Raw genomic sequence first — 13,717 nt, forward strand, 5'->3', positions numbered from 1 at the left:
ATTATTTGCCTCATAACTCACATCATTTATGAAGTATGATAATATGAGAACGAAACCAAATTGAATTTTTCTATTTTTAAATGCTTAATGTTTATATATTTAATTTTTGCATATACAAAGTATTGATCATCAATTATATGAAACAAAAGTGTATTACTTTTAGGCTGCCTAATTTTGAGACCATTTCATAATTGAAATAATATATTACTTTCTCACAAATTAATAAGTAGTTATATATTATTATTATCTGATCACAAATAATAATTCCGTGCATACGCACAGGACAAATACTACTAGTTAAGTAAATAAAGCAAAATCGTTAAAAACTAGGTTAAATCTATTAATATTTGATATTTTTAATTAAATCGCATTATCAAGTTTTTGTGTGTTAAATTAGAAAAAATCTCATTGAATTGTATAAAAATTCATGGGAATTTAGTACAGAACCTAGAGAAAAGACTCCGCAAACTCCAAGAAGCAGCTTTGATTTATTCCTAAGTAACCAAAGATCTCACTTTTTTTTGAGTCTTCGCTTCATCTAATAAAACTATTTAAAGAGTCGGAGAGAGTGAGAGAGGTGCCGAATAAATCGGAAAGATGACGGCGCCGATGAGCCTGACCGGAGGCGGATCGGCGGAGAAAGACGCTCGGAGGGCGCACACTGCCATGGCTTTTGTTCAGCTCTTTAATGGCGGATACCATGTGATTACAAAAGTAGCTCTTAACGTTGGAGTCAACCAGCTTGTCTTCTGCGTCTGCCGTGATCTTCTTGCTCTCTCTATTCTCGCTCCTCTCGCTTACTTCCGCGAAAGGTATCACCTTTTTCACCTTCTCGAGATGGGTTTCAATCGAATCCTATTTTAATTGATCGATTTGTATGAAGGAAGAACAAGACAGTCTCCTTTGTTAATTGCATGATCCATTGGTAATGTATATTTGGATTTTGAAATAGGGTTTCTCACTGATGAATTTGTATAAGTTATGGGTATTTAGAGTGAGTGTGATCTTCATTATAGAAGAACTAGAATTCAGATTTGTAGCAATGTGCGTTGACTTAAGTTAAGATTTGTGTTCTTTTTACTTCCACTGTTAGTAGATTTAGATACTCATTGAGATCATAGATTGCAAGTACATTTGGTCATGTTCTGAGTTCTATGCCTCTTCTTAGGATTTTGCAATAAGTACATTAGAAACTTGGATCTGATTTTGCGATCTAGTACAAGTTTTCAAATTCTAATCAATGAACATTGTTCATCTTTCATGTATGTAGAAGGATCAGAACTCCAATGAATAAAAGCCTCCTCCTATCATTCTTCTTCCTGGGCTTAGTAGGGTAAGAAATCATCCCTGTCCTGTCTCAATGTATTATAATAACGTTTATGCAGATTGAGCATCTCAGTAAAGCCACCTCTGCGTTTTTGATAGGGTATTTGGGAACCAATTGTTATTTCTTATCGGTCTTACATACACAAATCCAACTTATGCTGCTGCCATTCAACCTTCCATCCCTGTCTTTACCTTTCTCTTGGCTGTAATGATGGGGTGAGTATGATTCACTTTAAAAAGTTCTCCTCTTAGGTGTTGCCTTCACTTCTCGGCTTTCTGATGTTTCCTACTTTGTATGCAGTACAGAAAGAGTGAATTTGTTGAGAATCGAAGGTCAGACTAAGGTTGCAGGCACACTTGTGTGTGTTTTGGGTGCCGTCTTTATGGTTCTGTTTCGTGGTCCGGCCTTGGTAGGAGATAAAGATGCAGACTTTGCGATGAACAATGAAATTAGTGCTAAAGGTCAACCTGAGCCTACTGGGTGGTTAGTCTCTGGTTTGCTCGATCTTGGACTTGAGCAATTCCACATTGGGGTTTTATGCTTGATTGGAAACTGCATGGGTATGGCTACTTTTCTTGCCATTCAGGTAAATCTCTTCATTGTTTCTGTTCTTTAGTTAGTTTTAGGCCATAAACTGCAGGCTACTAACCTCTGTGAATGTGTCTTTGAATGCTGATGTAATAATGGAAACTCTCCAGGCGCCGCTTTTGAAGAAGTATCCGGCAAATCTTTCAGTTGCTGCATTAGCATACTTCTTCGGTACACTACTAATGTGCATAACAGCTTTCTTTATGGTAAAGGAGCCATTAGATTGGAGGCTAACACAATCTGAGGTTCTTGCAGTTATATATGCAGTAAGTTGCACAAGATTTATTTATTTATTTTCTTATTCACTTGTTTCTCTCGTAATCGTTGACACAAGTCTTCTCTCTAGGGAGTCATTGCATCAGCACTAAACTATGGACTTTTGACTTGGTCCAACAAGATTATTGGTCCTGCCTTGGTTGCTCTCTACAGTCCTCTTCAGCCCGCTGCATCAACTTTCTTATCGAGAATCTTTCTCGGTAGCCCTATTTATCTCGGAAGGTTTATATACATTTTCTGGAATCTTTTATAATCATTCATACATTATCTCACTTCCAAGACTTTCTAACTCTGATTTGTTTTCCTCAATGCAGCGTTGTGGGTGGATTCTTTATCATTTTGGGACTATATATGGTCACTTGGGCATCATTTAGAGAGCGGAAAACAGGGCTTTCCGGGATTGGGATCCCGTCTCATGGTGTTAAAACCTCGGAACCACTGATATTTAATGGGACAGTCAACAGATTAGGACATTTGTTTTCTGGATTACCCAGTTCCTCTCTGAAATCTGCAGACTAAAAAAGACCAGAACCCATTTTTACAACAGTTATAACTTATTGTTACATTCATACCTTATTAATATCTTCTTTGATTACCTTCTTCAACAGATTCATAGTGTTGCTCCATTGCTATAATTACTTTATTAATCTTGAAGTTCATCTAGTTGTTGAATTGAGTCAAATGTAAAAGTCCCAGACAATGATTATTAATTCGTATTGGACTTAGGTCTAAAACTATATAGGCTATGAAGATGACATGTTATCTTTTAACCTTTTGAATATTTTTAGCAATAGATTATAATGACAAAGACTATATGATGATATACGAGTCATAGCTTTTTAAGTCTTAGGGTAGGAAGATCTCAATAAAGTTCAAAAAAAAATGTGGCTTTTTTTGGTAAGAACACATAACAATAGTGGGATTGTACAATTCCAAAAAGAAGTTGGTCTTATCCCAATTTAGTTCACATCTTTAAACATGAAAATTTTATTAGTATAGCTTTAGATTTAAATACGGTTAAATATTTATAAAAATGTACCATTTTGATAAAATATTGTCGACGACACACACCATTAGCATTTTTAAACTAACAAAAAACATGATTTTGCGAAAACATTAATGAACCTTTGATTGATTTATATTTCCACCCCAAAGGTTTTCAGATATTCATAAATAACCCCAAGAAATTGAAGATTGAGCAAGACGTTTTCAGTTGAAAAATCAGAGGACAAAAGGCAAAAGAGGTCTTTCGCAAAACGGATCTCTCTCTCTCTCTCTCTCTCTCCCCAACGTCTTCGTCTTCGTCTTTCTCTGGTCTGAGTCTCGTGTGGTTTTAGCCTGATACTCGTCAGATCTGCTGAAGATTCTCGATTGTTTTGTACGAAGACGACGATTCGTTGGGATTAAACGCATGTGCGTCTAGTGTATATGCGCTTTACGAGACGCTGCGACATACGAGATCTAAAGAGTGCTGAGAACGCTTTTGACGGTGGGCTAGAGTTTTTTTGTTCTTCGTTCTCTACCAATGTGTGTTTCTGGTATTGTACCCTAGCTTTTTCAATTTTATATGATTTGAGTTAGTTGAATTGTTATCGCATATGTGTTTCGATTTTAAACTGCAGATCGCTTTGTGTTTTATTGATTTGTGAATGCGTTTGATTTGATTTGATTTGATTTGTGTAGTTTCCACAGAAGTATGAAGGATGTGAAGAGTTTGTTGTGCTTCTGCATTTGAACACTACGGAGAAGGTTGTTGTTAAGTTTTCTAGTTAAGTAAAGCAGTTTTGGAGGTTTATATGTAGGCAAGAGAGATGGTTTTTGGTAGGATCACTGAACTTTTTAATGCTGCATCGAGTCGGTTTACATCGGGTTCACAATCATCTGTTCCGTATTTGCCTACTGGTTCATCACCTGATGTAGGAACTTCACCTTCGGATTCGATTAGTTTTGGGAATGGTGGACGAAATAATAGTTTGAGACACTCTGCGTCTCTCCAAGACTTCTCTTCGTATCATGGTTTTGATCCTGAAGAGTCTATTCTTGCTAAGGAAGCTGATTTAAACACTAAACGGCAAACTATATCATGGGGACAGAATGGATCTAGTTTGTCCAAGGAAAAGGCAGGTGTTCCGAGTGGTACCAATCCATCTACACGCCGTAAATGTTTCCGTGCGTTTATGATCGTTATGTGCTTGATTCTGTTTGCTTTTCTGGTGTATATAGTCTCCATGTATATTTATACAAACTGGTCACGGGGAGCATCAAGATATTATGTTGTGTTTGACTGTGGAAGCACAGGTACTCGCGCATATGTCTATCAGGGCACTATAAATTACAAGAAAGATAGTAGTCTCCCCATTGTTATGAAATCTTTGACAGAGGGTATTTCTAGAAAAAGTAGTGGCCGTGCTTATGATCGTATGGAGACAGAACCTGGTTTTGATAAGCTTGTCAACAACAGATCAGGGTTAAAAAAAGCGATAAAACCACTTATTCAGTGGGCAGAGAAGCAGATCCCCAAGCATGCTCATAGAACCACATCACTCTTTGTTTATGCAACAGCGGGCGTCCGGAGGCTCCGTCCTGCTGATTCAAGCTGGATTTTAGGTAATGTTTGGTCTATACTAGCGAAGTCTCCCTTCACTTGCCGGAGGGAGTGGGTTAAGATCATCAGTGGTACAGAGGAAGCTTATTTTGGATGGACCGCCCTTAATTACCAAACAAGCATGTTGGGAGCTGTACCAAAGAAGGCAACATTTGGTGCACTTGACTTAGGTGGCTCATCATTGCAGGTAACCTTTGAGAATGAGGAGCGAACGCATAATGAGACCAACCTAAATCTCAGAATTGGATCTGTTAACCATCATCTTAGTGCATATTCTCTCGCCGGATATGGTCTTAATGATGCGTTTGAAAGGTCTGTTGTTCATCTTTTAAAGAGACTACCAAATGTCAACAAGTCTGATTTGTTTGAAGGAAAACTGGAAATGAAACATCCTTGCTTAAATACCGGATACAAAGGACAGTACATATGTTCTCAATGCGCGTCCAGTCTCCGAGGAGGTAAGAAAGGGAAGTCAGGAGTTCCTATCAAGCTTGTTGGTGCTCCAAATTGGGAAGAGTGCAGCGCACTGGCAAAAAAAGCTGTTAATAGCTCTGAATGGTCGAACACAAAACTTGGAGTTGATTGTGATTTGCAGCCTTGCGCTCTTCCTGATGGTTACCCTCATCCTCATGGTCAGTTCTATGCTGTATCCGGATTCTTTGTGGTGTACCGTTTTTTCAATTTAAGTGCTGAAGCTTCCCTTGATGATGTCTTGGAAAAGGGTAGGGAATTTTGTGAGAAGGCTTGGCAAGTTGCCAGAACCAGTGTTTCTCCACAACCCTTCATTGAACAGTACTGCTTTAGAGCGCCATACATAGTCTCCCTGTTACGAGAAGGTTTATATATTACAGATAAGCAGATCATAATTGGGTCTGGGGGTATAACTTGGACACTTGGAGTAGCTCTTCTGGAAGCAGGGAAAGCTCTTTCTTCTACACCGGGACTAAAGAGCTATGAGACTCTCAGCATGAAGATAAACCCAGTGGCCCTTATATCTGTTTTGCTTGTTTCGTTGCTTCTGCTTCTCTGTGCACTATCACGAGTCAGCAATTGTTTGCCAAGATTCTTTAGAAAGTCCTATCTTCCACTTTTTAGACACAATAGCACCTCAGCTTCATCTGTTCTTAACATCCCGACTCCCTTTAGATTCCAGCGATGGAGTCCTATGAGCACAGGTAACTAATTTTTCTATAATCTTTAGTTAGGACCAGCTGTACCTGCTATGTTCTCAGTTCTTCATATAGTATTTTCTTATGCCTTCAGTTTCCTTTTTGCGTAGATATTCATTCCTAAGATGTTTTTTCTTTCAGGTGTAAAGACACCATTGAGTCCAACAGTCCGGGGATCACCGCGTAGGCCATTTAGTTTTGGAAGCAGCGTACAGCTCATGGAATCTTCATTGTACTCGACGAGCAGCTCCGTAATGCATAGTTGTTCTTCTGATAGCTTAGGGGATATGCAATATGACAGCACTAGTTCCTTCTGGTCCTCCCCTCGCAGGAGTCAAATGCGTCTCCAAAGCCGGAGATCACAATCTCGAGAAGATCTTAGTTCGTCGCTCGCTGAATCACACATGCTCAAGATGTAGGAGAAGGAATTTTTTGGTACGGCCTTTTATCACTTCCACACACTCAGAATTTCTCTTTTCTAGGTATAGAAAAAAAATCATAGTATCTAAAGAAAAAGAGAAAAAATTCAAGAGCTTTCCTTGTTTCAGTTCACATGTAATTCTTTCTATACCATATACTATATATGATTACTAATTTAACCCAAATTCGACTATCTATCAACTCTCTTCCTCTTTACCCTTCTTGTATTTCTCCAAATTCTTTCTTGTACAGAGCCGGTCCAAGTTCTTGTCATCCCAAAGTTTCTAGGGTTTGAGCAGCTAGAAAGAGAAGAATCGATTCCCGGATTGAGTGGTTTATGTTTCCAGCCTAGAATAAGTCCTGTAAGTCCATATATTCTGCTCTTTGATTCTTATCATCATATCTAAAGGATGACAACAAAAAAAGTAGAATCTGTTATATGTTGTTTGGACTTTCATTGCAAGATTCGAGGTTAAAAGTGTCTTTTTTCCTTTTACCATGAAAATATCCAATATAAACAATGTCCTTGTGTTAGATTGTATAGCTCAAATCAATCTGGGACCATTGTGTGGGGTTGACATTTAGATATTGAATAATCATAGTAACTATCACCTGGACTTTGACTTATCTTCTTATGGATCATATTTCAAATATATGGTTTAGATTTTTTGCATATTGATCGAGTATTCGAGTGCGTAGATTATTTAACCACTCCTCCTAATGTTTAACCTGTGGTAATAGGTTTGGTTCAGAATATCAGATAACCAAATAAAAATGTTTATCCTAATGATCTCTATTTCAATAGGTTTGGTCAAGTAAAGTTGTACAGATTGATTCTTGTTAGCTGCATCGTTAATCATATTTTGCTTACTTGATCTAGTGACGTAATAGATCTAGAGATTATGTGATTGGTTCTGAAGACTTGATTACCAAATAAAACATTTCGTCAGATTGATTGAAAGTATGTGACGAAACTGTCTCAGTAATTTTCATTGCCATAAACGTCAACTATTGTTTTTTTTCTGTTAGAATTGATCACCCATCACGTGAAACTTGATCCCAAACTATAAAGACATTTATTTAAGTCGATGTTAACAAGCGTACCCTTTGGTCTCAGACGGAAGGATAAATCTTACATCTACGTCAGTGTCACTCTCGTTCGTTTATTGCTTTGGCCACTCGTTTGCTTTGATTCCACTACACCCAACAAAATCAACAATAATTGAAATAAAAGAGTGGTTATTTATTCCTTTTCTCTTTGAGATCAAGAAGATGTTTTCTTTTTAAGAATCTCCATCATAAGAACAAAAGTTCAAGTACAAATTATAATTTTTAGAAAAGAAACAGAGGAAGAACTAGCATTCCTCAAACACAGAGCATGAAACCCCATACAACCGGACTAATCACACACTAGATAATCAAACGTTCCGCAGGGCTTTGAGTTTATTTCACGCTATGCATAAACAAAACAAAAAATTACAATCAAAAACAATTAAAATTCGTTCAAGGTCGTTGTATTTATTGCTATAAATGACGTAGGGCCATAACCATATATGAACCTCATGTTTTGCTGAAAATAATAATGTCTCGTTGGTCCCATCGATAAAACACAATCTTTTTCACGTTCCTAATTTATCTGTCCAACTTATACAAATAAAACATTTATCTAAAAATTGTTAATGGTAATAGATACCACAAAGTATCCTTTTTCCTTTCTTTCTTTTTTTTTTTTTTTTTTTGGTGAATCACTATATTGTGGAGTAGTTCTTTATCCGTTAACTAATCTTTCCTATTTCCACTAATAAGTGTTTCAAAACATAAAAATTCACGAACAATAAATGCAATGGTTACATTTAGAGTGGTAGGTATATAGTCAACTAAATAGAGTCTTAAAATCTAGCAGTTTCATTTTTTTCCAACACTATATGTTCCGATTTTGTTCTTTTTGAAATAGTCATATTTTGTGTTAGACTTGATAAAACAGACAATACTTCGAACTAATTTCTATCAGGTAGCCTTGGGCGTTCGGGTATCCAGTTTCGGATTTTTGGATATTTCAGATTTTTAGATTTAGAGATATAGGACCTTCGGCTATTTCTATACTTCAAGTTTGAATCGGATATTTCGGATTCGGATTCGGATGACATGTACGAATATTTGTACTGCAGGTTCGAATATGTTACATGTTGAATGGACTTCCTTGCATTGCAAGATTCGAGGCTAAAAGTGTCTCTCTTTTTTTTTTACCATGAAAATATCTAATATGAACAGTGTCCTTATTGTAGAGCTCAAATCAGTCTGGGGACCATTGCCATTGTGTGTTGTTGGCTTTTAGATATATAGAACAATCAATCAATCATAGTAACTATCAGTCAGTCTCTCACCTGGACAATTTACTTATCTTCCTTTATGGATCATATTTCAAATAAATGGTACAGATTTTTTGCGTATTGGTGAAAATTAATACGTAGATTATTTACCACTCCTAATGTTTAACTTGTGGTAATAGCCTAATAGGTTCGGTTCGGTTAAGAAAATCTGATTACCTAACAAAAATGTGAATCCTAATGATCTTCAATAGAGTTGGTCATGTAATGTTGTATTGTACAGATTGATTCTTGTTAGTTGCATGTTCGGCGCATCTGGTCTTAGTGGTAATAATATAGATCAAGAGATTATGTGATTGGTACTTAAGAAGACTAGGTTACCACATAAAATATCTGCTTAAAACAAATGATGCGACGAAACGAGTCTGTCTCAATGTAATTTTCATTGCCGTAAATGTTCAAATAGTGTTTTTTCAGTTGGCATTGCTCACCATCACCAAGTACTTGAGACACTGAAACTTGATTCACAACATTTAGACATTAGACATTGACTTAACGTAAAATAATTGTACCCTTTGTGTTCTCAAAGGAAAGGATAAATCTACATCTATATCAGTGGCCACTCGTTTGCTTTTGTGACTGTGGCCACTCGTTTGCTTTTGATTCAACTACACCCAACAAAATCAATCACAATCACTGAAATAAGAGAGGAGTTTTTTTTTGGTTACTCAAATAAATATCGTATTAAGAAACTCCATCAAAGGATCTTAAGTTTAATTAGGAACTCGAATCAAAAACCAGAGGACGAAACCCCACACGACCGGACCGGGAGTGATCAGGCTGATCACACCGAGGTAAAGTAATCAATCATTCCGCTGCAAGGAACCTATCCCACCGTTACTTACATAGTTACGTTACACTCTGGGATATAAGGGAGACTCCTTTATTTGCTCCAGTACTCACAGTATTCATAGACCATTCAGCAATTTGGCTTAGAGTTTTATTTCACGGTATGCATACCAAAAAAAAAAAGATTTAAATCAAAAACAATTAAAATTATTTTAAGAGGTTACATTCTTTAAGGTCGTTGTATTTGTATATAAATGAAGTAGGGCCATAGCCATATCTACAGAACTCATGTTTGCTGAATATTTGGTCCCATCAATAAAACATAATCTTTTTCACTTTCCTAATCTATTTATCCAACTTATATAAATAAAACATTTATCTAAAATTTGTTAATGGATACCACAAATCCTTGTTTTTTTGCTTTTGTATTTTTGTGAATCATTATTAGTTCTTTAACTGTTAACTGATCTATCCTATTTTCCACTGATAGGTGTTTTCAAATATTAAAATTCACGAACAATAAATGTAATGGTTATATTTAGAGTGGTATAAGTAACAATAAATACATTGTTACTTATAAACCATATAAACAAAACGCTCTCTCTTCTCTCTAGAAACAAGCTCGCCGCCGTCTAAGGTTTCTGGTTCCGGTGGCTTTCTCAGCATCAGAGCTGGATGTCTCTTTCTAATTAATTGGTTTCTTTTTCTTTTCGACACATCCATCTCAATTTTTCATTCTACTGTCTCATATCTCAATTTTCAGATCTAGAATTTATTTAATCTCAAACATTCTCAATCATAGGTTCAACTACTTGTCTCTGTTCTCACCGTCAAGTTCAGCTTTAGATCTGACCGTCTTCAAGGCAGAGGCAGTCTCTAACCGTTTCTCCACCGCCTCAGATGAAGAAAATTCACCACCGTAGATCTAGATCTCCTTCCTGATTCCAAAAGTCGCTCATCTTGAAGAGCCTCTAGGCTTTATTTGTTGTATCACCGTCTCTGGTTGTTCAGCTATGGAGCAACATAACGAGGTCGCACGGCACACTCATTCGATTCTAACTCTATGTAAAGGAGAATCTTGTTTTGTATTCCGTTTAAATGTTCTTTCTTGTCTCAGATCTATTTTTAATTTTCAAAGATTAAGATTTATTTTTCTATTTTTGAATCTCTAGAGTCTGTTCCGGAAAGTTTTTGAATGAATGTTGTGTTTCTTTGTCTGGGTTGTTTCCCTTTAGTTTACCTTGTTTGGTATTAGTTTCAGGACGGCTTAAATCTCTGGAAGGAATGTATTCCTTGCCGGTTGTTTGTATTCTATCTTATACGTTTATCAATAAAATGAAATCCTTCAGATGAAAAAAAAAAAAATATATATATATATATATATATATTTAGAGTGGTATATTGTCAACTGAATAGACTATTATAAAAATAAATATTCCGCTTTTGTTCTTTTAGAATTTATTTATGAAATATTATAAAATACATTTGGATTAGACAAAACTTGGAACTAATTTAATTTCTATCAGGAGGATTGGAACATAGGACAATATAAATATATTTATAGAAACTTTGTTGCCACCAATATTTAAAAAGGGGAGAACAATATTTTATAAGCTTTCGTATTTATTATATAGTATACTATATACATGAATTCGACCATAACCAAACTACGTATCCACTTTAATGTATAAAAATGTAACAACATCACTATACGTTTAGATCGGTTGTACGGAACGTAATTAAGCACTTAATTATTCTATTAAACTATATAGTTAAAGCTGCTTATTAAGGTCACTCTCCTTCACAAATAGACCATGGAATCCGTACGGAACCCTTCGCGGCAACCTCACGGCGGCGACGATTTGAAGATCCGGCGACTTCGCGTCCATCACAAGAAACTTCGATTCTCCACTCACCTCATCGTGAACATACGTCACAACGTAACCGTCATCCTCCTCCGCCTCCGGATCACTAGGATCCCTAGCTACGAAAAACGGTTCGCCGCCGTAACAACCTGGACCGTACATCCTACGCGCCACCGTACAATCATCCCTATCTCCTTTAGACACGTCGAGCTTCACAACCCCGGAGATCTTCGGCATCGGATCACCAATCGCCGCGTAAACATACCTGCTCCGCCTCCCGAGAAATGCCGGATTAATCACCGCGAAATCGAGATTCCTCGCCGAGATCGGATGACGTGACACGATCCCGGTGACGAGATCGATCCTCACCTTCTCGACCAAAGCGTGAACCAGATCCATCCTCTCCAGAGTATGCTCGATCGACATAATGTTCGGAGCGATCAAAACGACGGCGTTCCCGTCGTCTTCATCCCAAGCGTTGATGGCGTGAATGATGTTAAATCCAGGAACCTCAAACCATTTCATCTCCGATTCATCTCCGGCGTACTTCGGAATCACACCGAGCCTCGGCGTTTTGCCTTTATCAGCACCGACCGGAGAACCACCTTCGAGAACAAAATCCACCGGATTCGTCCTCATCCCAAGCTGGATCTCAGCGAAAATCGCGTTGCGTTCCGTGATCGCGAAGTCGTGGAGAAACGACGGAGACGTCATTGAGAATATCGGAACGTCTCTCTGTTTTCTCCCAGCTGAATCAAACCGGAAATACGTTAAAAATGGTGGAACCGGACCGTACCGGAATGCGAATGTCTCTCCGGTTATTGGATCGGTTTTAGGATGAGCTGTCATACTCATCGCTAACTTCCCCTCGAAATCGTGCCGTCCGATCGTTTCAATATCTCCTGACTTAGTTAATCGTACGGTGTAGGGTAAATCAGATTCACCCAAAGCGAAGAGACGGTTACTGAAGAAAGCTAGACTCGTATTAGCCAAACCAATGCCGTTAACCGGATTAAACTGTCCGGTTAAAACCCTAATCGCTGATAAAGCTCCACGAGCTACCGACGCGGCTACACCGTTGAAACCGGAGAACACGTTAGGCATAACCGGAGCTCCGGTTTGTTTCTCGACGTTGTATTTATAAGTCTTGACGTATCTGCTACAGAGTGTTGCTTTACCATCGTTGATCCGAATCGCGTGAAGCATACCGTCGCCGTCGAAGAGATGGTAAGGACCACGAGGGAGGAACTGTGGATTCGGACCGTTACGGATGTAAGCGCCGTTAAGCGACGGGGGAAGAGAGCCGTGGATGATTTCACAGTCTGTAGGAGGAAGCTCGTCGAGGACAGGAGCGAAGTTGTCGGAGAGAACGTGTTTTGGATCGACTGAAGGACGTGACGGTGGATCGATGAACGTGTTGATTACATCTTCGACGGTGGTGAAGAGAGATGTTGCGAGAGTCATTTCTGATCGGAGTTTCGCTGGAGATGATGAGAGTGATGTGTGAAGGTTGGTTCGGTTGTGGAGTACTGTTTTAGGTTTGCTACCAGTACGACGGTGATCATTGCTGTCGCTTGGGTTAGTGATGGGAGAACGTTCTTCGACAACAGCGGAGTTGATACGGAGAAGACGAGGAGAGGAAGATGAGCAGCGAAGAGGAGAGTGGTGAAGAGAGAATGTACTGGAGATGAAGGAAGAAGAAGAAGAAGAAGAAAGAGAGTCCATTGCTCTACTTTTTTTTTGTGTTTTAGTTGCTTTGCTTCCACGTTTAAGGCTGTGAAGGATGATGAGTGTGTGTTGTTGTTGTTGTGGGGCTATTTATTGAGTTATGAAAATGAAAAATCAATCAATGGTTTCTTGTGAAATTAAGATTTTTATTTTTTTTGGTTTATTTTATGTGAAGCTAGTATTTATTTGGTTCGTTGGTTATTCTTATGTGAAGTTCTGATCTTCAATAATAATTTGTCTCTATTCTTATTTTCACATACGTTTTTATTATTCTCCATAATATCAGAAGGATTATCCTGTATTTTATGTGACAGCAAAATTATTCGTCAAAATTTGGATTGATTAATTTGTCAACATTATTTTGACAAAATAATATGATTTTATTAGTAAATTTACTCATAATTTATATTATTTTATTAAATTTGATAGTTTTTCTAGGTTGCCCACATTTGATATTTTGGTTGTCAATTTTTCTTTTTCGTCAAAGTATTAGTTAAGATATATATATATATATATATATTTTTGTTCAATGTTATTTTTTTTTTACATTTCTTACATTTTTT

General features: G+C 37.5%; 2 protein-coding genes, 1 long non-coding RNA gene and 1 pseudogene across 7 annotated transcripts; 3 read left to right on the plus strand and 1 right to left on the minus strand.

Moving 5' to 3' along the window:
* Positions 1–303: 303 nt before the first annotated feature.
* LOC104731644 (WAT1-related protein At4g19185) lies at positions 304–2,798 on the plus strand. Of its 2 annotated transcripts, none has more exons than XM_010451078.3 (7): positions 304–812; positions 1,271–1,333; positions 1,426–1,542; positions 1,628–1,913; positions 2,026–2,181; positions 2,262–2,413; positions 2,506–2,798. In XM_010451078.3, the coding sequence occupies exons 1-7, from the start codon at positions 598–600 to the stop codon at positions 2,708–2,710; spliced, it is 1,194 nt and encodes a 397-aa protein (XP_010449380.1). In that variant the 5' UTR covers positions 304–597; the 3' UTR covers positions 2,711–2,798. The 2 variants fall into 2 exon arrangements, with proteins under 2 accessions (XP_010449380.1, XP_087334799.1); XM_087478673.1 differs by having other exon boundaries at positions 411–812; positions 1,633–1,913.
* A 570-nt stretch (positions 2,799–3,368) lies between these two features.
* On the plus strand, positions 3,369–6,919 carry LOC104731645 (putative apyrase 7). 3 transcript variants are annotated; one of them, XM_010451080.3, is made up of 4 exons: positions 3,369–3,729; positions 3,875–5,971; positions 6,107–6,400; positions 6,638–6,919. In XM_010451080.3, exons 2-3 carry the CDS (start codon positions 4,003–4,005, stop codon positions 6,382–6,384), a joined length of 2,247 nt encoding a protein of 748 aa, XP_010449382.1. In that variant the 5' UTR covers positions 3,369–3,729; positions 3,875–4,002; the 3' UTR covers positions 6,385–6,400; positions 6,638–6,919. The 3 variants fall into 3 exon arrangements, with proteins under 3 accessions (XP_010449382.1, XP_010449384.1, XP_087334800.1); XM_087478674.1 differs by having other exon boundaries at positions 3,392–3,718; XM_010451082.3 differs by lacking the exon at positions 6,638–6,919 and having other exon boundaries at positions 3,388–3,718; positions 6,107–6,570.
* A 3,156-nt stretch (positions 6,920–10,075) lies between these two features.
* Positions 10,076–10,926, plus strand: LOC104731646 (uncharacterized). The gene is made up of 2 exons (XR_758629.3): positions 10,076–10,257; positions 10,364–10,926. It is a non-coding gene; the product is annotated as an uncharacterized LOC104731646 (long non-coding RNA).
* A 240-nt stretch (positions 10,927–11,166) lies between these two features.
* On the minus strand, positions 11,167–13,403 carry LOC104731647 (putative carotenoid cleavage dioxygenase 4, chloroplastic pseudogene; annotated as a pseudogene). Its single transcript, XR_015574701.1, has one exon. The product of XR_015574701.1 is annotated as a putative carotenoid cleavage dioxygenase 4, chloroplastic pseudogene (transcript).
* Positions 13,404–13,717: the final 314 nt, after the last annotated feature.

Source organism: Camelina sativa, chromosome 12 (assembly GCF_030686135.1).
Source record: "Camelina sativa cultivar CO46 ecotype springtype chromosome 12, ASM3068613v1".
Lineage (NCBI taxonomy): Eukaryota > Viridiplantae > Streptophyta > Magnoliopsida > Brassicales > Brassicaceae > Camelina > Camelina sativa.